General features: G+C 48.8%; 7 protein-coding genes across 7 annotated transcripts; 4 read left to right on the forward strand and 3 right to left on the reverse strand.

Annotated features, from left to right (window-relative positions):
• Positions 1–79: 79 nt before the first annotated feature.
• On the forward strand, positions 80–3,347 carry FPOAC1_009284 (uncharacterized protein; the record flags this gene model as incomplete). Its single annotated transcript, XM_044853713.1, has 2 exons — positions 80–151; positions 210–3,347. 2 exons carry the CDS (start codon positions 80–82, stop codon positions 3,345–3,347), a joined length of 3,210 nt encoding a protein of 1,069 aa, XP_044706383.1.
• Positions 3,348–4,969: 1,622 nt separating this feature from the next.
• FPOAC1_009285 (uncharacterized protein) lies at positions 4,970–7,717 on the forward strand (the record flags this gene model as incomplete). Its single annotated transcript, XM_044853714.1, has 2 exons — positions 4,970–5,106; positions 5,164–7,717. 2 exons carry the CDS (start codon positions 4,970–4,972, stop codon positions 7,715–7,717), a joined length of 2,691 nt encoding a protein of 896 aa, XP_044706384.1.
• Positions 7,718–8,450: 733 nt separating this feature from the next.
• FPOAC1_009286 (uncharacterized protein) lies at positions 8,451–9,910 on the reverse strand (the record flags this gene model as incomplete). Its single annotated transcript, XM_044853715.1, has 2 exons — positions 8,451–9,469; positions 9,523–9,910. 2 exons carry the CDS (start codon positions 9,908–9,910, stop codon positions 8,451–8,453), a joined length of 1,407 nt encoding a protein of 468 aa, XP_044706385.1.
• Positions 9,911–11,548: 1,638 nt separating this feature from the next.
• Positions 11,549–13,366, reverse strand: FPOAC1_009287 (uncharacterized protein; the record flags this gene model as incomplete). Its single annotated transcript, XM_044853716.1, has 1 exon — positions 11,549–13,366. One exon carries the CDS (start codon positions 13,364–13,366, stop codon positions 11,549–11,551), a length of 1,818 nt encoding a protein of 605 aa, XP_044706386.1.
• A 474-nt stretch (positions 13,367–13,840) lies between these two features.
• On the forward strand, positions 13,841–16,339 carry FPOAC1_009288 (uncharacterized protein; the record flags this gene model as incomplete). Its single annotated transcript, XM_044853717.1, has 5 exons — positions 13,841–13,954; positions 14,017–14,321; positions 14,374–14,713; positions 14,760–15,701; positions 15,755–16,339. The coding sequence occupies 5 exons, from the start codon at positions 13,841–13,843 to the stop codon at positions 16,337–16,339; spliced, it is 2,286 nt and encodes a 761-aa protein (XP_044706387.1).
• Positions 16,340–17,011: 672 nt separating this feature from the next.
• Positions 17,012–18,087, forward strand: FPOAC1_009289 (uncharacterized protein; the record flags this gene model as incomplete). Its single annotated transcript, XM_044853718.1, has 2 exons — positions 17,012–17,114; positions 17,288–18,087. 2 exons carry the CDS (start codon positions 17,012–17,014, stop codon positions 18,085–18,087), a joined length of 903 nt encoding a protein of 300 aa, XP_044706388.1.
• Positions 18,088–18,286: 199 nt separating this feature from the next.
• Positions 18,287–20,747, reverse strand: FPOAC1_009290 (uncharacterized protein; the record flags this gene model as incomplete). The annotated part of the gene is made up of 3 exons (XM_044853719.1): positions 18,287–18,762; positions 18,813–19,107; positions 19,155–20,747. 3 exons carry the CDS (start codon positions 20,745–20,747, stop codon positions 18,287–18,289), a joined length of 2,364 nt encoding a protein of 787 aa, XP_044706389.1.
• Positions 20,748–21,390: the final 643 nt, after the last annotated feature.

Raw genomic sequence — 21,390 nt, forward strand, 5'->3', positions numbered from 1 at the left:
ATTTCGTAACCATCACCTATTTCTTCACGAATATTTTCCTGTCAAGTCATTACGCTAGCCTAGGAGATATGAGGGAGAGATGCTGAGAAGTGCAACCCGGGAGCTGAGGCGAGGATGGCGGGTGTCGCAGCATGTGGTGACCCAAGCCAGGGTAAGTTTTCGAGGACAATCACAGAATCCTGAAGCTCACAACCACGTTTTCTTTCCAGACCACCGACTACCCAATTTCTCTCCACTCTCGTCGGTTAAACTCCACATTCGATAGCATTGAATCTGCAATACTCGAGCGCCGCCAAAGTCACAATGCCTCACCATCCAAGGCCGAGCTCAGGGCTGAGCTAAGAAAACAGTTAAAACGAGACCGGGATTGTGGAAACATAACTGACCAAGAATTCGATGAGGTTGAAGCCGCGATACTGCAGCGCCGCACGGAAGCCTACAGAGCATCATTGAACCACGAATTCAAGCGGAATTTAGGCAATGAACAACATGACAAAGGCACAGAGCAACTAGGATTTCCGTCGAACTACTTGCGCACCCGAATTGAGCGAAGACTAAAGATGCAAAAAGGATGGGTGGACCAAAGTCCTGCCACTTTACTTCGCAGATATCTTGCTACAGATGATCCGGAACCAGGTCTACAGAAAGGCATCGCCGTTATTCGAAGTATGCGACTCCCCGTCATCTTAATGCAGATGCATATTCGAAGACAAGTAGCAGCCGACCCGGTAGGCATGAAGGAAATCGCCGAGGCTCTACCCTCAGAAGAGCAATGGCAGCGCTTGATGGGTATACTGGATTACAATGGGCATACGCAAGAATGTCTGAGCCAATATGTCGACATACTCTTCGCCAAGACTGATGAAGAACGATGTCACCTATTCATGGCAGACTCCAATGCGAAACCTGTTTTCATTTTTGGCTATCTTCTAAGGCTCGGATCGGGCATCAGTCAGGTCTCAACCTTGGACAATATGTTAGAATATTTCAAGACGAGATTGAGGACCACAGCAGAAAAGAAACGAGTTACGAGCATGAGATCGTATATCGAGGGACGTGCGCGGAATCAAATGCAAAAATTCTCAACACAAGAGGTTATGGAAAACATGGAACGACTTGCTTTCCACTGTCGTCGCATAGAGCCGAGACGCTTGGTGGCCCTTGCTGAGATAATCGCAGACTTCATTGTAGATCTAGGAGCTAACTCCCATGGCTCCTCAGAACTGTTCACGACTGATGAAATTCCAGCAGAAGCGTACCATGCGCAGTGCAAGTTCTTCAACGCAGCGCTTAGTGCCATCGCTTCTCGGATGGGATCTGGGGCAGAGCACAAGGAAATACCCTATACATACATCTGGGCGGCTCAGCGTGTGCTTTTGGCGTTGTCTGATAGCCTCGCACAACCTTTGGCGGTGGACAGAAGCGGGTTCCAGGCTATAAGAGCTGTCCTGGCTGGGATGCCTAAAAACAGGGACGAAATGCATGCTGCGTCTCGACATTCAAAATCGTGGCCTCCATATCTAACACCAACAGATGGTATTGATGAAGCTATGGATGTCGAGGAAAGTTGGTCTCGTGTTGTTCGGGCAGGGATGATGATGCAGGAAGCAGGATTCCCTAAACAGGAGGTCGACGATGTTATCGACATTCTGTACGGCTTGGCTCCCGATGGTAGCCCTACAATTCAGCAGCGAATGCAGATCAACTCAGACCGGAAGATGTCAGCTTGGGCCGCATCTATCAGGGCGACGCGGAACTCTCATGAAGCATGGCAGCGGTTTAGGAACCCTCCGGAACCTGGTATGAAACCTGGAGTACTCGAATATGCAGCTATGTTCCAAAGGTTATATGCCAGAGAAGCCGATCCTCAACGAGGCACGTTGCCCGGGGACAATCATCTTAATCATCCAATGGACGAAGAAACAAACCTAACCGAATTGGAAAAGCTGCGGTTACAGCCTCCAACACCAGGAGAACTCTATGGCATGATGAGAGAAGAAGGTATCCGGCCGGACGAACAGTGCCTGCGCATATTGGTGTCTAATGCCGAGAGTGTTGCGGAGGCCCATCGATATTTAGAGGATGGCAGCACTGGTCGAAAGAACTATGCTGAATTGACAACGGCCTTCCCTTCAACCAAATCGTTGAAGAGAACTCCCTTACCGCTGTTTTCAGCATATATGGAATGCTTGTCCCAGATCCCTAATCTTGGTGGCAGAAATCTGCTACGTGCCGTCCGGCTCGCCGAGCGTCGCCTCAGCGGTAAGAATGCCAATTGGTCATCCTTTGTATGGGCGCCTATCTTGAAACACCTTGGGCAGCACCATGGCCGTTTGCGACTCACCCTTGAGGCACAGCTCCGCCTATTGCTATATGTCATGGACCACATTGATACTGAAAAGTCTATGAACCTAGCCATTGTTGACCAACTTGGCAAAACCTTACGGAAGATCTTGCGACGAGAGGTAGAGACGCTGGCAGCGACTCTACCGATGGGTAATGCGGACAAGAACTCATTCGCACATCATTACGAAATACAGGCCACAGAGGCTGGCAAGAACAGCAAGTACGCTAGAAACGCACAAGAACTGACATCACTGTCAATGTTTCAAATCATCGGCGAAAGGATGAGGGGCCTGTTCTATTCGGTGGTTGTAAAAGAGAGACAAAGATCACGCCCAGAAGATAGCCTACATGTGTCACATGTGGACATGATACGAGCACGGAGAGATCCGGTAATGCCATTTGTCGCTCACAATTTGATGCTGGCACTAGCATTTGCAGGGCAAATCAGGGCGATATCGGATTTGATGAAGTGGCTGATTCAGGAGTGGAGCTCGCCAGCTCTACAAGAAGAGATACAGAACATGGGAGAGCTGCCGCAGGACTTGGACATGATTGAGACACTGTGTGCGTTCCGAGCGTTCGCAGAACCCTTGGTCAGACCTCGAAAGGTCGAGCAAGTCATGCGTGGTGTAACGGAGAATGGAGTCTGGGAGTGGCCGGATGACTCGGTGGTGGAAAAGTACATCGAAAGCCACGGAAACGGTGTGAAGGAGTTGAGGGACGTTGTGAAATGGGCCCGCGATCGATTTCTCTATCACAGAAATAACAGAATCACTGATGTTCATGATCTCAACCTGGATTGGACAAGGACGCAACAAAAGAATTTGAGAGAACAGCTTGATGCCGTTAATGATTTAAGGAGAAAGGTGTTTGCGGCGGACCATGACGAATTGATGGAAGAGGATGAGGACGAGGAAGAGGTAAATGAGGACGTTGAAACGATGGAATGGGAAGAGGCAGAAGAAAGGGAAGAGAAAGCAGCCAGAGACCGGGCGGTATAGTGCATTGGACGCAGGGATTTGACTCATGAATTATTGTTGAAAGTTCTGATGTACCTATTTTGAGCATAGAAAAAGCATGACCGGCAGCATTTAGACGCGGTGGCGCTTAGTGTATACTGTATACCCTTGTATAAACATTTGTACTACACAAATAAGGCGTTTGGTAGTTGAAACAGTAGTAGAACAAAGAGTAATGCAGGTTGAAGAAAAAAGGGATCTATCTCTTTTGTAGATAGTTTGGAGCTAAGATCTAAGCCACGGTCTATAGATGCGGTTAAGGTAACTGAGTTATTAATGACGGGCGGCTATCGTCAAATGATGTTGAGATCCAAGACGACGGTTGGAGGAAGTCTATTCTTAACTGACCAGTCAAGGAATAAGAGTCAAAGGGGAAATTAGAAGGGCTGATCTGGTCTAGAACTCAGAGACCGTCGATGGATCGACTAGATCCAAATACGGCATGATCTCGACCATGATAACGACCTTGCCCATCTCCCGTTGTCAAGCCAAGGCAAAGCAAGGCCAAAAATGAGGGCATCACGAGCCCCCTGTAAATTACTACAGGCCGCAGGTCGGTTCAGTGGAGAGACCACGACTGGCAGCTGAACCCAGTAAGGCCAGGCCGTAGTGGAGTTGGTGAACCAATGGGAACAAGCCGCGCATAGGCTGTTGAAACAGAGCGCTTAGAGCCAGTCTTTTACCGTACAACTCAACAACGACGAGACGAGAGTGATTGGCTGACAAGGTCGGACAAATCTTTTTCTTTCTTATTTATGAGAAATGTTTTGCTTGGGTCCAGTTCTATTTAGGTGAGTTGCTGGGGGTTCTAACCTAGCCAGGGTTGGGCGCGTCGTGATACTCGGACTTTGACTTTGACTGGGGATCATGGCATTGCATGCATGGCATGGTTCAAGGAATTTGGATAGTTTGTTACCGTGAAAATCGATCAGATTCGATACGAGATGAGACTCTACGTGAGGCGATTTGTCGTCTCTTGTTAGCGCTAATTGGATATGGCTTGTTCCTGAGGTCTTGGGGGAAGGAGACACTGCATACATTAACACACTGGTTCTACCTGCCCAACTTGAATGGTTTCACTCTATTCTAACACATACACTCACTCTCTGACTCTAAAACCTTTCCTCTTTTCCTTTTGTCAAATTCATTTCCTATCTCTATCTCTTTCGTGTGACTCTCTTTCATACTGTCTCCCTTCATTCATACATAGCCTTGTTCACTTCCATTGTTCGTCGTTCCCTTTATTCATTCTGTTAACAAGGCCGTGTTTCCCTTGCACCAAGTTTGCCTGTCTCAGTTTTAGGGCGTTGAACAAGTGAATTCTTTGTTCACTGAATATTCGAGGTGGACATTGTTGTTTGGCTTTACTTGCTCTTAATCTGTTTGGATCCTGGAGGAAGTATTTCGACAAATTTGCTTTTCTTTCCGTGTTACAATCATTCCAACTTATACGACACTTTGACTCACGTACCATCGACAAACGAACTACACGAACACGACTATATCTTTTCGGATTTTACGAACGAAGCGCTCTTTACTTTTCCTACGTCTATATCGAATTATTCTCCACTATGCGGTATAATAGAACGGGGCTCGCTGTGGCCATGTCACTCCTTTTGACTGTCCAGTCCGCACAGGCTGGCCCTATGTGGACTGGCAGAGAAAAAAGAAACCCTGGAGTTTTCCTTGACGTTCGAATGGAGAATTCACAAGCCCCTACTGCGGCTCATGATGGATACGGGTATGAATTGGGAGAGAAAACAGAAGTTGACGAACCATTTCTAACAATATATGCTAGATCTGAGAACGGGGACCAGACTACGCCACGACCTATATTCGAGACACTGAACTCGACTCCGGACCCCAACCCATTATTTTCGGAGAAACCAGGAGACGAGAATAAGAAGGGACCGTATTCTGATCTACCCGAACCTGTCGAGGTTATCCCCGTCCATCCTACCAACGAGGCTCCCCAACCGACTAGTGAAGCTCAGGAACCCACTCAAGAAGAGCCCGTGAACAAGCCAACATTCACACAGGATACTTCTGCGCCGGTTATCACAACCTCTATTATTCCCAAGAATCCTGCTACTGAGGTTGAGAAGCCAACTTCGGTGGCCGATCAGCCTCAGTACCAACCTCCTGAGGAGAGTGCGGTAGTGACGGAGACCACTCTACCGTCCAAGGAAACCCCAACCTCTGTGAACGAGGGCCCGACCTACGAGCCGGCAAGAGAGGTCACTACTGCTGCTCCTGAAGTTTCTACTACCCAAGTTGCCGGGCAGCCAGAGAACTCTGAGACAAAGGGTCTGGACTCTACAGTTGATCTTGGTACGCTGCAACCATCAGAGGCAGAAAACACCAAGCCAAGTGCCATCCAAGAGACCGCGACTACCTCTATAGATGAGAAGCCTATGACAACACCCATTGAGGACGTGACAACTACTTTTGCGTATGAGCCAACTCCTACAGGGTACCCCACGACGCAGGCTCCTGGTAACACAGCATTTCCCATCAACCCTAAGCATCCATCCAACATCTACCCCAATCCTCCTACCACACCAGCAGGGGATGTTCCAGAAACCTCAGCTACAGGGACAAAGCCTGCTGCTACAACTGAGACGGTTTCTGTAGTCGAGCCAAAGGACCCACAACTCGAGACTACGTCTTACGTTCAAGATCAGCCTGCACCAACTACGGAGGCCGCCCAAACTGGGGGAGGGATTCCAGTTTCTGAACCTGTTAAGCCTAGCAATCCTTCCCCCACATCTGAGGCCAAGCAAACACATCATCCTGCTGAAACTCCCGATGGTCAAAAGCCTGATGCGCCTGCTGAGCCTTCTACTGTTGAGACTTCAGCGCTTATTGAGCCCCAGAACCCCGTGCCAACTCCAGAGCCTGCCCAGCCCAATAATCCTGCTACTTCTGTAGTTCAGCAGCCAGTTCCTGCTCCCTCAGTTACCGAATCCCAGTACCCAGCCCCTGACTCCAATACCCTACCAGCAGCGCCCGCTGGACCCTCAACTACGCCTTCCGTCGTCTCAAATCCTTCTTATCCCGAGACCACATCTGTAGTCAAGATCGTTCCCACAGGCTCGCCCGCCGACGGGGTACCAACCATAAACACTGAAGTTCCTACAGGTACAAGTGCTATCCCCGCACCTGCTTATGCTAGCAATGTCGTTGATGCGCGAACGTACAACGACGAATTCGCAAAGCTCACCCCTGAATCTGCGTGTATGAAGGGCCAGGCTGCTTGTATTAGTGGACAGATGGCCCTATGCGGCGATGACGGCGCTTTCCAACTTCTACCCTGTGAGACTGAAGGCGAGAAGTGTTTTGCTCTCCCTTTGTACAATATCGAGGGAGGTATCAAGATAGTCTGCGAAGATCCCGCCACTGCGGCCAAGATTCTCGGAGGAACTCCTGGAGGTGGCCAGGAGAACACTGCCCCTGGTAATGAAAACCAAGACCAGCAGCCAGTACCTACTTCCACAGCTGAGAAGCAGCCTGAAGTTCCAGTGGTTACAGTCACCACCATCGTTACTGTCGATGACGGTGCTGCTTCTGAACCTACGAGTGAGCCTACACAGGAGCAGCCAGCTCAGCCTACCCAACCTGTCAATGAGCAACCCACACAGCCTGTGCCTGTGCCTGAGAAGCCTACACAGTCTGCTCCCGGAGAACCAACTCAACCTGCCCCTGAGCAGCCGAGTCAACCTGCCCCTGAACAGCCTGCTCAGCCTACCTCTCCGGCGCCACCCGCTCAGCCCGAACCAGAGCAACCATCCCAGCCAGCTCAGACCCGGCCCGTCCAGGAACGACCCTCTCAACCAAATGAGGAGAAGCCTGCCCAGACCAATCCTCAAGAGCCTTCCAACCCTCAACCCACAAAGGCCTATGAGGATCTCCCCTCTACCAGTCCTCCTGTTCCTGAGCCAAGTACGAACTCGATGGATCTCCCTGGCGGCACAACCTTGACCAAGTCAATCAAGAAGCCTGATGAAGCCAAGCCCACTGCCTCACCAGGTGATGACGATGGTGATGACGATAAGGGCAAAGATGGTGATGATGATGACAAGCCTACATCCGTAGAGCTCATCCCCATCCCCGACAAGCCCACAAAGGCTCCTGCCCCTGCAGCCACAGAGGCCAATGCCGATAGCCAAGATGACAAGAAGCCCACGGCTGTTACTCGTACTGGCGATGATGCACATGCCACAACTATTGTCGTCGATGGCACACCTACTGTTTCTGTCTACTTCACCGTGACAGTTACAGACAAGGACCAGGCTACTGTCACCGTCACGGAGAAAGAGAAGGAGACGGTTACGCTGGTGATCAGCGCCTAAGTTTTGATTATTTGTTTATAGAGATTTCATTTTTTTGTTATTTTGAACTTATTAGTGAACTAAATATAGCGAGCGTATTGTGGTAATGAAGTTGAGATATACATGTTGGCACGCGGCCGGAAACAGACTGAACAAAGACAAGACTGCTGTCAATAATCTCACGATAGATAGAAAGAGCAAAATGATTTTCAAAGCCATAATACAAAAGCTGTTTCTCACGCTGAGAGCTTATGCACACTTATATGGTATTTCCTCATTACACTTATTCGTTTCGATCGTTGCATATTCGAATGTGATAGCTGTCGTACACAACCAACCCTTATCTGTGCTTGTGGTATCTCTGAATACTAAATAAAACCCTCTGCAAGTCATTCCCGACTTGAATGCTCCTTTGTTGTCGTCATCTCTCTGTTACGAGATGCGAGCTCTATATATGGATATCATCACCCCAAAACGCGCTCCCATGCTTAATTACACACTTCCCAGCCATATCATATAAAGCACAAGCAGATTATGCCTCTAAACCCAAATCATAGAACACTGACACCTTCAGCTGTCCCACCCAAGACAACATATATCCCGGCTTTGACTTAACATTACCACGTGTCTCATGTTTCGTTCTAACTTGCCTGTATGCATGCACCGCCTTGCGCAACTATTGTTGATAGTGCGACGAAAGTCGTAGAACCCTACCACTACCTATCTCAATTACAGTACCAATGCCTCGATCGGCCTACGTCGAACCTGGCACTGAGTCGTCGGTGAACGGGTCGCCTACCTCGAGCCTCTTAGCTGCGGGCTCGTTACCATCTTCATCGACGCCGTATTTGTCGTGCCACAGCTTTCGCATGACTTGGTAGATGAACAGGAACTGAGGCCGGCCCTGAACCATACCCACGCGCTGTTCTCGGAGAAGGTCGACAGTATGGTAAATTAGGTCGGGGCCCTCACTTGGCTCGTCGTAGTTCTCAAAAGTTCCCAACTCAAGCTCCCGTATGAGGTGCTCGAGAGTGATGAAGGTGCCAGTCCGACCAACACCAGCACTGCAGTGAATTATTCGCGGATTAGAGGGTGCGCTCAGTTCGCGAGACAATTGCATGAGATCAAAGAAACCGTCAAGATCCTCGAGTTCAGGCACCCCGAAATCGGGCCATCGCCGATAAAGAAGATGCCAGATAACACGTGGTTCGTCTTCACCGTCGACGTGCATAAGTAGTTTGCGCTTCTCGATAGCACCTTCAGCCATCTCTTCGTATGAATCGTACGTCAACTGGGCCTGCCATTCATCGTTCCACGCATCGTGTTCGTTCAGGGACCAAGTCGAGTTTTCCTGATCATCAGGAAAATACTGGTGGCATTTGACAACACCGCCTTCTGCCATGGTTGTGAGCTGGACGATGACAGCAGGCGAGGACATTTGCTCGGCAATCATGCGCCAAACGTAGTCGATCGACGGCAGAGTTGGTCCTTGCATAGCGATGTATCGTAATGGTTCCCTGCTTGGATCTGAGGGTGAAGGAACGGTAATCTCAGAGGCGTTGACATAGTCAAGCTCCTCCTCAGGAACCTGAAGCTTGACTCGGTTGTGGTTCCATGGCTTGATGTTGATGTAGCGATCCATTACACCCCTTTCCTGGGCATCAACTTGTTTGAAAGTACCCCATTTGAAATCCTGGTCGGCGTCGTTTTTGGTACCTTCTTGAACTCGTTCACGCTCGGCCCACGTCAGGTCCTGGAACTTGATATCGATGTCTATAAAAGGTCAGTGTTTGATTAATGCGCCTGTCGTTTTTTTGGTGGTATACTCTGTAATGAAGATTCCAGGAAGGCAGGGATCCGTGGCGTTACCCCGTCATAACTGCCTAGCGCATCGTTTTCAGCCGTGACGGGCCGGCTCCTGATGCCGTCGTGGCTCACGACGGCCGGCGGAGGAGGACTAGAAGGCAACTCGGCGGGTGAAATGTCGCGCGCTCTTTTGATAGAGCCGCGAAAACGAAAATTCTTGAAAGCTGCCCTTTTGGAGAGTTTGGTTTTCTGTGGTTGGACTTGCTGTCCCTGGTGTTGTGACTGAAGATTTGCAGCCTGTAGTTCGGAGCTGGCGATACTATCGGCAGTGTCGCTACTGGAACGTTCGATGGAGGTTTCGATTGTAGGGTTCTTGGGTTTGCGCCTGAACTTGGGGATCCTGTCCATGGCGTTTGGACTGTGCAAAGACTGGCGAGAGGTCCCCAAGGGGAAGCAAAAGCTGCGGCGAAAGTTGGGGCTCGTCGCAGTTTTCACCAAAGGTTTGACCAGCGGCGGATGCCCAAGTATAAGAAGCAGAAGTGACGGAGATTTGGGCACAAGAAGAGGAATAGTGTCGTTGGGTCGCCCTGGCTGGTGGAGGCCGGACAGGGCAAGGGTAGGATCCGCGTGGGCGATGGGGCGTATGTACAGCGCAGTACTCGTAAGAACTGGAGTTACGAGGAGGCGAAAAAAACTGACGAGACGGACGGCTTAATTAACGGTGGCGGAGTCGTAACGTAGAAAATGGCGAGATATATTCAGAGAGTCAGTCCTCTATTGAACTGGGGCCGACGGAGAAAAAGAGAAATAAGTCCAACAAGGCTATGTGAAGGAGTAATGTCGAGAGATGGTGGCAGGAGGGATAAGATACCGCAATCGGAAGTATTAGGTGGGAGGCCGAACTAAGAGGAATCGAGCAAATGTTGGGGAACGAGCTGATGATAAAAGGAGAGTGTATAAGTGGAGGAAATGAGAGTTATGATAGTAACAGATGTAAAATTCAAATATTTGCAGTAGATACATACATAGGTAGGTAGGTACCTACAATCAAGTCAAAGTTGGGCCAGGAACGAGTGACGTGACGTAAAGACGTGACCAAGTTAACGGGCATTGTTGAGTCTCAAGACGTCACAACGGACAAAGGAAGACAACCTACTAAGACAAAGAACGTGGGAGGTAATTAATGTTAGTACTAAGTTGCTTATAGTATAGGTACTTCCCTGGTTCTAGAATTCTAGGCAGTATACAGAGTACCACAGTACCTGCTTTAGTACTACCTTAGTACCTAAGTTAGTACCTGGTAGGGTCTCATTGCAAGGGATGATCTGCAAAGCAATTCTCTCCTCTGATGATGTTTGATAGATCTCGACCCTGTCCTTTTCCTTTCTTCTTTTGATTACGACACGTGCAACATCCTCGTTACAGTATTTTCCCGATCCCGTGGTTCTGGACAATGCTGATCATGCACTCGATTTATTCTCGAGGTCGATCTAGAATCAGTACCTGGTTTTAGTAAATTTCTTTTTCCCCCCCTTGTGCACGCCAGGGATAATTTTAACTGCGCGGCGGCTGCTGGTGTCGCTGCCATTCAATGTATGTACTATGTATTTCTATTTTGGGTTTGCCTGCGGAGAATGGATTCTGGCCTGATCCAACTCCTTTAATCCTATAACTACTACTTACCTACCAAAACTATCGTTCAGGAAACCCACTATCAAGGGGAACAGTACCTACCAAGTCACTAACTTCTTATTGATCTTCGCAATGTGATGGTCGAAACTAATCGAGCCCGCCTCGCATTGGTCCAAGTTCCATCTGGTGTAGTTTCCATTGCCCCTGTAGAAATCTGACAGGGAGATCGGACGATTTATTAACGTACTATAGGTAGCCTAATGGAGGCCGAGCTCCAAGAATAAAGGGTTGAATTATGACAGAACAATTTCATCTTAACGTCGCATTTTGTCCTCTTAGATATAATACATGATTATATATTTCTGATAATACAGTAGTAATGTTCTTACAAATTGTGCCCTATGGCTGATCGTCTTAAACAGCAGAGTAAACGCCAGTCACATACTTGCCACATTCGACCTTTTGCTCCAACGATACCTTTCGTCCCTTTCCACCATCCAGGCGGACTGTCTTGCGAGGAGTGACACATAGTCGATGGAAACCCTCTGTGCCTTCTTTGCGAGCATCTGCTGGACTATCCAGAGCTGCGATATATGCAGGCGCGTTCAAATTCGTTCGTCTACCAGTGCCAAGCTGAAAGTGCTCGTTGCCACCCCAGAATACAACATCAGCACCCCAGTTGGTTTCATTCTCTGTTCCCTTGCTAGACACCGAGAGCTCTGTCACGTTATCCATGATAGCTGAACAATGTGTAGCCCCGACTGAAAGAGACTTGAGCTTGATGGGGCACATCGTGTTGGTCTTCTCGTCAAATTCGAAGAGAGACGACAGGCCCTTCACCTTGGTTGGCTTGGGGGACACATGCGACCAACGACCGGTGCCCAATGTTCCATAGACTCCTTGGCCACAAGCCCACAAGTCGGTGGTTACAGGTGGGAGCCTTCTCGCCGGGGCCAGAGCCTTTGTGGTGCCAGGAATGGTGGAGGTCTTTGCGTCTACGGTGAAGAAAGTGTTGTTTCCGCCTGCTGCTATGGATGTTACAGTAGGAATGAGTCCAGTATTGGCGTACGACAAGTTGGTAGGAACCATGACTGGAGTATCCGAGATCGAAAGACCATAGTCCGTATCGATTCCAAGTTGTCCGTATGAGTTATCACCGAATCCAAAGATACGTCCGGTTTTGTCGAGAACTGCCGAGTGGTAATCACCAGCAGCAATCTGCGTCACCTCGAAACCCCGTAAGGTGGTGACTTCGTGAGGCTGATCGTAAGGGCCCTTGGGTCTGTTGTGCCAGCTCAAGCCGGCAACACCCATCTGTCCCTTGGAGGGAAATTCGAGAGCGCTGGCCGCAGCCGAAAATACACGACCTTTGGAAGTGAGCATCAGACAGTGCTCTTGCCCAGTACTTATGTCCTTCACAGTTTCGCCGTATACAAGGCTGGGTGGCGTCAAGTTGCGAAAGTGAATGTTCTCCCGCGAACCTCCAGATCCCCAGATAGACCAGGAAGACTTCTGCTGTTCTTCCTTGAGGCCACCTTCTTGGTCATTGCGAGACGCGGGAATGGAATAGACATTACCATTACGCGACAGGGCAATAATTCGGTCAAGCGAAACATCAATCTTGATGATGTCCTTGCCTGTGAGTGTGGAAACGGGGGAAGGGTCTTGTTGGTTATAGCCAAGACCCCACTGAACCAAGTCGCCCTTCTCAGTGACTGCGGCGCCAAAGATGGAAGTCAATTTGAGGTCACGGAGAACTTGGTCGTTGAAGTAAGAAATTCTTCGAGGTGCCTTGACATATTTCTCACTGGAGCTTGGATCGATGACCTTGCCAACATTGGAACCCCATGCATAGACTCCGGGGTGCTCCCAGCTATGCTTGACTTGGGCATGCTGCGAACTGATAAGATCCCTGTTCTCTTCCTTGGATTTGACCTTCTTGCGAGGCTTTTCAAATTCAATCTCGGCTTTGACGGGAGCTTCGTCCTGGTTTTCTTCAGCCGCCGATGCGGATTTCCCAGTCAATTTAGGATAAAGATAAACTCCAGTAGCAGCTAGACCAAAGACAGCTGCAAGACTGATAAGTTTACCAGCACGGTTAGGTGGAGGTTCAGAGTACTCGCTGCCGTAATCGTGAGCGTAACGAACCCATTGACGCTGAGGTGTGTTGATAGGCTGGCGAACATGAGAGCGGATCGCAGCTCGCCTGAGAGCAGCTCGAGAAACGTTCATGATGGGCACGGGCACTTGAAAATGAAGAATCCGATTCAATGCAACCGAGAAAGTCTTCTATAGAAGAGTTCAAGTTGCATCAAAAGATAAATCCAAAGTTGCCTCCCAATGAACGACAAAATGTTGTGAGGTCATAGAGCTTGAGCTCCCGCATTCAAGAATAGACTAATGATTGTAATGGTCAGCAAAATTCTTTACTAGGTACCTACAGTACCATGGACCACAGCCACAGATCAGAGGGAGCACGCGCCACAGTCTGCAGGCACTCTGTTAGCGTAGTGCACGGATAACCCCGCCCACACTATTATCATCCAACCTACCTAGGTATGCATCGGCGGTTCGGAGCTGACGCCTTCCGACTTTAAACGTTGAACGCTGCGTGGCTTCTAGAATACCTAGGTAGCTCCAGCTCCAGCTTCAACTCTAGATCCAGCAAAACCTCCCATTTAAGCTCCCTTGAGCTCTGTCGGCATCATGTATGAAGATTCGTGGTATACGATGATGCCTGATTTGGGTACCAGCAAAAAGAACCACTCCAACAGCAGTCCTGGGCATCGTCGCAAAGAGTCCTTATTACAACAGCCCAATGTATTTTCCCCATGAATAAACACCCCACTACAACCTGGTTGAAGCTCACCACATGGTATCAGGAAACGACCCAAATGCACGAACCCTCAGCGCCAATGCCCAATGTATACGAAGAAATCGAAGATAACGATACTCCACCAGAACCAACTGTCGTTCGTCGAGCCAACTCGTACTCCGACTTTTATCGTGTGGTTAAGGAGCAGCTGTCGAAGGATACGAGACCGCCACCGAAAAAGATAGATAAAAAGGGTAGAGCATGGGAAGCTTTATTTCTTCCTGACTCTAGTAACGACATCGATGCGCACGAGCCTAGCACCTTCGAATCATTCGACGAGCAACTGCTTAATGCTAGTCAACAAGAATATTTGTATGCATCTTGCGCGGGTTCATGCCACCAAGGCCATTCTGACTCCCTACAGACTTTATCGCGACCAGCTATCATTGACAGAACGTCACTTGGACGGACTTATCGACGACGCAAATGCGACTCTTAAACTTCTCACCTCTCTGTCAAACTCATTCGGTTCCGTTGAAGCGCAAACATCAACTTTCCAGTCACAATGCGAGGAGCTTTTGACAGAACAAAGGAGGTTAGAAGAGCTAGCCAATGAAGTCGGAACCGACCTTCATTATTACGCCTACCTCGACAATGCGACAAGACGTCTCAATGCGCCAGGTGCTAGTCGATTGGTTGATGATGCATCATTCGGAGAGATGGTTGAGAACATTGACTCTTGTATTATGTTTATGGAGGAACATGTAAGGATGCCACATAACTTCCAAGCTCAGGCGCTTACACGTTTAGCCCTCCTATCGCGATCGTGACACCTACCTTGCCCGATACACTGCTCTCCTCACAAAAGCTCTACATCTTCTTGAGCACGGTTACAAGACCACTTTGGAAAAGGTGTCTCCTGAAATCGGACGACAAATAATCGCCACAAAGTCTGAGTCTGCTCGCCACGCACTTGCATATGGACGCTTCCAAGAGATGATTCTGGACTCTTATGGCCTGATCCCCAACGTTCACCAGGTGGTGCGCCGAGCATACGACTCATACGGCCAGCGGAACGAGTCCTGTACACATTTCGATACATACGCGAACACAGCCAATAACATCATCCACAACCATCTAACGACACGAGACCGCGACCTCAAGGTATTGACGCAATCTGATATCGCAGAGTTCAATAAAGAGGTTAAGGACCTGTCAGCTGAGACAGCTTCGCGTAACTTTATCAAACAATGCTTTGAACGCATGTACAACGAAGAGAATCTGTTTATGAAACTGTTTGATGTGGAGCCAGTCTGGACACAAACGGCGGATTCCATTTTCCAGGCCATCAAGGCTATCAACACCACTATTGTCCATCCCGGCAACTTGACACCACTGGTGACCAATCTTCAAACAGTTCTTCAGGCTGCGCCGCTAGAAATGACATGCAACGTCGTGGGCTTGCTTGCGAACGAATATTTCGGTGCTGACTTGGATGACATGGAGTCACCATACTTCCTCAAGTGCAAACAGTACACTTCACAGCTCCTTGCGCATCACCTGTGGCCTTTGACGGACACTGTGTTTGAGGCAGAAGTAACGAAAACAATTACAAAGGCTCCTCTTCAAGACGCGTCTTTAAAGATAGGCCCGGTTGTGGGCGGAGTTGCTTCATCGAACGCTCATCCTCTGGTGAAGCAGGCAATCAGACTCTTGAGCATGTACGAGAATTGCATGCCAAAGGAGAGATCGGTAAGTCTTGCCTGTTGAGTTTTATATTCTGGCGTCTGACTTGTCATGTCCAGTCAAAAAATAGTTCAGTCGTCTTCAACATTGTGCGAGAGACTATTAATGTGCTCCAACGTGCAGAATCAAGGATACAGTCGTTGAAAGCTGGCACAGATCCTGACCTCTTCATGGTCAAGAACTTGCTTATTATCAAGAACGAGCTTGTGTCACTCGAGATTGGTGATATCAGGAACCACGGTGCTTCAATGCAGCACTTTGTTCATATTTGGGATACGCTAAGTCCTCAGAACTGGGTTGGATTTTTTTCCAACATAATTGGAGGCGGTCTTTGGTCTCGAGGTACGCCTTCGGTAACAGCCAAAACATTAACAGTTGAGGACATGAATGAGCAATTGGACGAGTTACTGCGCCAGTCCATCTACAATTTTACACATCGCTGGGGCTCTCTTTTGAACGATTCCCAGAACAGGAAGCCTGGGGTGAAGCCGATTGCAAAGATAGAGGCCGAATTGGAAAGTTTGCTCATGACTGCCTTCAGTAACCAACCTGAAGTAGTCGGGAAGCTCAAGGAGGCCATTGAGCAGCATGCGCAAGCGCAGAACGATGCAAAGGATGAAAAGCAAGGAGCCAAACGATACTGAAGGGAAGAGAAGGAGTTTATTAATGGATGGCGCCTGTTGTAACAATCTAGATCAGCGCATGTGAGAATAACGAACTCACTCACAGATTTCTACTATTCAAGGCTGTTGTCTGTACTCTTCGTAAGTGAGATATCAATGCCGGCTTGCTACGGTTCTAGAACGCAGATCCCGAGATTCATTATCAATAATAGCCCGAAGTGCTGAAACCTTCCGATCAAACAAGTCTCCAAGTTGGTGGGACCGCACTTATTGTTAGTTTAATTGTTAGTGAGATACATCATTAGAACGGTTACCGGCGACGAAGCCGATAAGAAATTTCTCACAAGTGTGTGTAGTGCGAAAGAGCGAAATCTCCCGCGTTTTGAGCCAATTCAGTTCCAAACGGGGCTGGCTCCGAACAGGGCTCCGTTACCGGCTTGCTAATGCTAGCACGTCATTTGCCGAACACCCTCTGCGACAATTCGACCCCGGATTGCGATAGATAGACTGGGACATTCTTTTCTTAGGTACCTTATCTTTTAGCCCATTCTTTCCTTACTCTTTATCTCTCACAAACTAGACTACCTCTCTATTCTTTTTCCTTTCTTTTCCCTATGATCTAACTAGAGGGTGACGGTTTCAATAAAGAAAAAGAAAAAGAAAGGACACGGACAACCCCCCACCGTATCAGAGATGGACGCTCTTGAGTTGGAGTCTTCCAAGCAGAGCCCTGCGCTCCAGACAGCAAAGGACCTTTTCTCTGGCGCAGTTGGAGGAATCGCACAAGTATTGATTGGTATGTTTCGATTTGTTTCTTCCATTAATCTCAGGCTGGCCGCGCGGGACAGCTATGAGAGATTGAGCCGGACGACGAGCATAAATGAGAGGCGCTCTTCGCAATCGGGTCCCTATGAGCTCACTTGTGTAACAACCCGAACTCAAACCATTTACTAACAATATTACTCCTAGGCCAACCTTTTGACATTGTCAAGGTCCGACTCCAAACATCAAACCAATACTCCTCCGCCGTCAATGCTGCCACCACCATCTACAAGAACGAGGGCGCTCTAGCCTTCTACAAGGGAACACTCACGCCTCTCATCGGTATCGGCGCTTGCGTTTCTGTCCAATTCGGCGCCTTCAACGCTGCGAAACGCTGGTTCCAGGAGCGCAACAATGGTGCTGAACTTTCTTACCCCCAGTACGGTGCCGCAGGTGCCTTCGCCGGTATCTCCAACTCAGTCCTCTCTGGACCTATCGAGCACATCCGTATCCGTCTTCAGAGTCAACCTCACGGCGCTGGTCGCTTGTACAACGGCCCTGGCGACTGCGTCCGCAAACTTGGAGCGCACAACGGTGTTCTGAGTGGTATCTATCGTGGACAGTGCGTGACTGTCTGGCGAGAGGCTTTCGCCTATGGCTCTTGGTTCACTGCTTTTGAATACATGATGAACTCCGACGCTGCCCGCAACAAGATCGACCGCAAGGATATCCCTGCTTGGAAGATCGCCGTCTACGGTGGTCTTGCCGGTGAGGTTCTCTGGCTCTCCAGCTACCCCTTCGACGTGATCAAGAGTAAAATGCAAACCGACGGCTACGGTGCCAACCAGCGATACAGCACCATGAGGGATTGCTTCTCCAAGACATGGCGTGCTGAGGGCGCCGGTGGTTTCTTCAAGGGTATCGGACCTACTCTGGCTCGAGCTATGCCTGTCAGTGCGGGTACCTTTATCGTTGTCGAGATGACTATGCGAGCTCTCAACAGCTAAAAAGAATAAAATTTGCCCAAAATAAAACGGATCTGTTATTCAAAAGCATTAAAAATGAGAAGGAATAAAACGATAGAACAATGGACAAAAATATTGTTGGCATAGAAGATTACGGCGAAGTTCAACACGCGATGGCATTGGTGATAGGCCTGACAGAGGTTCAGATATATGATATAATATACCCAATTTAATCTATTCTTTACCATCCCACATTTTCGTTGTTCTCTACACGGCGTTGCAGAATGTTTCTGGCGCTTTGTGGCGATAACTCTTCAAGATGTAGTTCCTCGAGAACCTTACGCGCCTCCTCATTATCTGTGAATACTCTATCACTGGCTTCTTTGAGCGTCAAACCGCCTGCCTCACCGGCTTCAACTGGTAAGCTTAGTAACTGAATACCCTCAGTCAAACTATCGAGGATAGAAGAGCCATTGGGGATGTAACGTTCGATGATGGAAACGAGAGCGACACCATCACGGCAGAATTGAGCTGCGCCGTAGGTTGTAAAGGATTGGCGCATAAGGACCATTTGCCACAAATGATCTTGGAGCTTGGCAAGGGCTTCACGCCAGACACGGCGGAAGACAGCGGTGGACAGCGCTTTGATAAGAAAATCGAAGTTACGCTGGAGGATACGAAGCGGCTCGTCCAGTTCTGGAGTAATGGCAAGCTCATCTGTTGTGATATAAGCCAGGGTTCCGGGACCATAATGTGAGTAAACCTACCAAGGACAGCAGTTTCGCCGACACTCGTCCATTGAACATGGGTCGTGTAAGCGCGGAAAGCCTTATTGTGAGACTCAACAAGAGCACCAACAAGAAGCTCTTGAGCAGCTGTGCGTCGCATACTGTAAGCAGTAGCCGTCTCGTCAAAGAGAGCACCGTCTTCGCGCTTCTCTCCTACTGCCGCAGAGGTACGATCTTTAACATCGTCATAACTCATGGTGCTGGTAATGTTATTACCCTGGCTGGCTCGATGCAAGGCTCGTGTTTGGAGTTCATCCCACAGAGAAACAAAAAACTAGACATGTCAGAATCGAGAACAGTTACATGCAGTGCGTAGCATACCTCTTCGTTGCTCCAATCCTTCAAAGTGTTGACGATGTGATCGGAACTGCCAATCACTTTGCACAGCACTTCAAAAGCGCCTGTACCTTCCAGCACAGCAAGATCCTCCTTGTTCGCAGCCAGTGTACGACCAAACGTAGTGGACATACTTTGGTAAGCTTGCAGCGAGTCTCGAAGACGATCATGGTAGGCATCCAGAATTTCGAGCTGGATACCGATCAGAAATCGAATTTTATGCTTGAAAGTGCGAACTCTCTCGTACTGGCTTGTCACCGACCGCAGAAGATCAGTGACTCGCACAGCAGCATATGTTGGCTTCATCTTGCCCTGCAGCGCATAATCGTAATCGATATTGCGAGCGTCTTGCGAATCTATAATGGTATTATACCTCTCTAGCGCAAATTCTTTCTCGGCCTTGAACCACGTATCGAAGTGGTCGTCAAGAACATATGCGGTCAGCCCAGGCCATCCATTCTCGGCATCGCCACCGTCATAGCTAAACTTGTGTCGAATATTGTCGTCAAATGCCATGAGCTGCGACATGAAACTACTCAAGAAAGATGGACTCTTAATAGCTTCGAGCGCGACAAGGGAGGTCTTCTCCTTCAACATTGGCAGTAGAGCGGTAATCAACGCAGAAACAGGGTCGATGTAAGCCAAATTAGTTGCTACATCAGTATCCTGAAATTTCTCTGCCAGCAGATACCCAAGGTTATCACGGAAGAAGTCTTCCCATTTCTCAACGAGTGCGATAAACCACGAAAGGCAATGTGTTCCAAATGCTTGCGGGCTGCTTGTCGGTTTATCGCTAAGAAAATGGAAACGGAACTCTGAAACGAAAATAGAAGCCATGATCTCGAACGGCAACAGCGTGACAAGCTTGTCATTGTGCGCTATCTCTGGTTTTTGCAGATCGATGAGCTTTTCGATGCAGTTGATCCATTCTTCATCCATCTGCAGATCGATTTCAACTCGAGGCCATTTTCTCTGTTTCAAAACTTCCTCTAGTTCCCCGGACATGGTAGACTTAATGTCATCCCATAGCGTGAAGATCAGATTTTCAGCGTAGGCAACGAGGTGCAGACCTTCTTGACCTGGCAAGCCTTGCAACTTGAGTACATGTTGCTTTAGCTTGATGTACGGTTCAAGCGCAGCCTTTGGATATTGTGGGAGAAAAGACTTTGCTTCTGCTCGGAGCTTTCCGGCGTCTTGCAAAAGGATAAGATAACTTTGGGCTCGCTCAACAGCCTTGATCTTGTTCATTGGCGACTTGAGTCGCTCGATGGCCTGATCGGGCGCATCCGAGGCAGCATAGATCTGGGCACGGAGATCAATGCTCTCCTGAAGCTTTTGGAACTCTTGAATACGAGCGGTGAGTAAGCCTTGGCGGTCGTCGGCTGTGCGCCGGGTCTCCTCAAGCTCTTTGACAGCTGTATCTAGCTGCGATTGCAGCTGGTTACGCTGAAGCTCGACATTTTCGAGTAGGGTATCGAGGTTCTCGAAATCGGCAGTGGACTGAAGTTTATCATCGAGAAAGTCTTCAACTCGAATATCTAGCGAGGTCTCCTGGGAGTGAGTGGCTACAGTAGCCATGTTGAATATAGTAGTTTTAGTGATGGTTGTCATGAATCCCATAGCGCAACGTAGCTATTCTTGAATGACGTGGGGAGCGAGCCCCACTTTACTCGGTAACTACATATTCCTGTCTAAGTAAACATATCTCCGGAAACCTCATAATGGCCTTGGATGAGCGACCATCACGAAAAGCTGAGAAGGTTTTGAGCGGGTAAAAAATCGGTCGAAACGTCTAAAGACCAACAACTATTGTGCGATGGGCAAATTGCAATTGCCACAAGGGGAAGATTTGCGATTTTGAGGTGGCTGAACGTCGGGGATTTTAATTAGTCGGGTGGCTGGGCTCTCCATGAGGGTAGGTAGCCATGATGATTCCAACGGTTGTCTCGGGAGCATAACTCGCCACTACAATGAAAAGGATAAATGAAGGTTTCAAATATACGTTGATCTTGTTCTATGAACAGAAACGAAGTCGTAAGCCATTGAATCACCGGCGTAGATTTTGTGTTGACTTTACGAGCTGACAGCTCATCACCGCCATTGCGCACTCTGGCACTACAGAGAAGTGCGCATTGATTGATTGTTTGTTTGTTTGTATGCCCACACGATGTTGGTCACGATAAATAAAAAAGGACCAGCATATCCTACCTATTTGGGCTCT

Source organism: Fusarium poae, chromosome 3 (assembly GCF_019609905.1).
Source record: "Fusarium poae strain DAOMC 252244 chromosome 3, whole genome shotgun sequence".
Taxonomy (NCBI): domain Eukaryota; kingdom Fungi; phylum Ascomycota; class Sordariomycetes; order Hypocreales; family Nectriaceae; genus Fusarium; species Fusarium poae.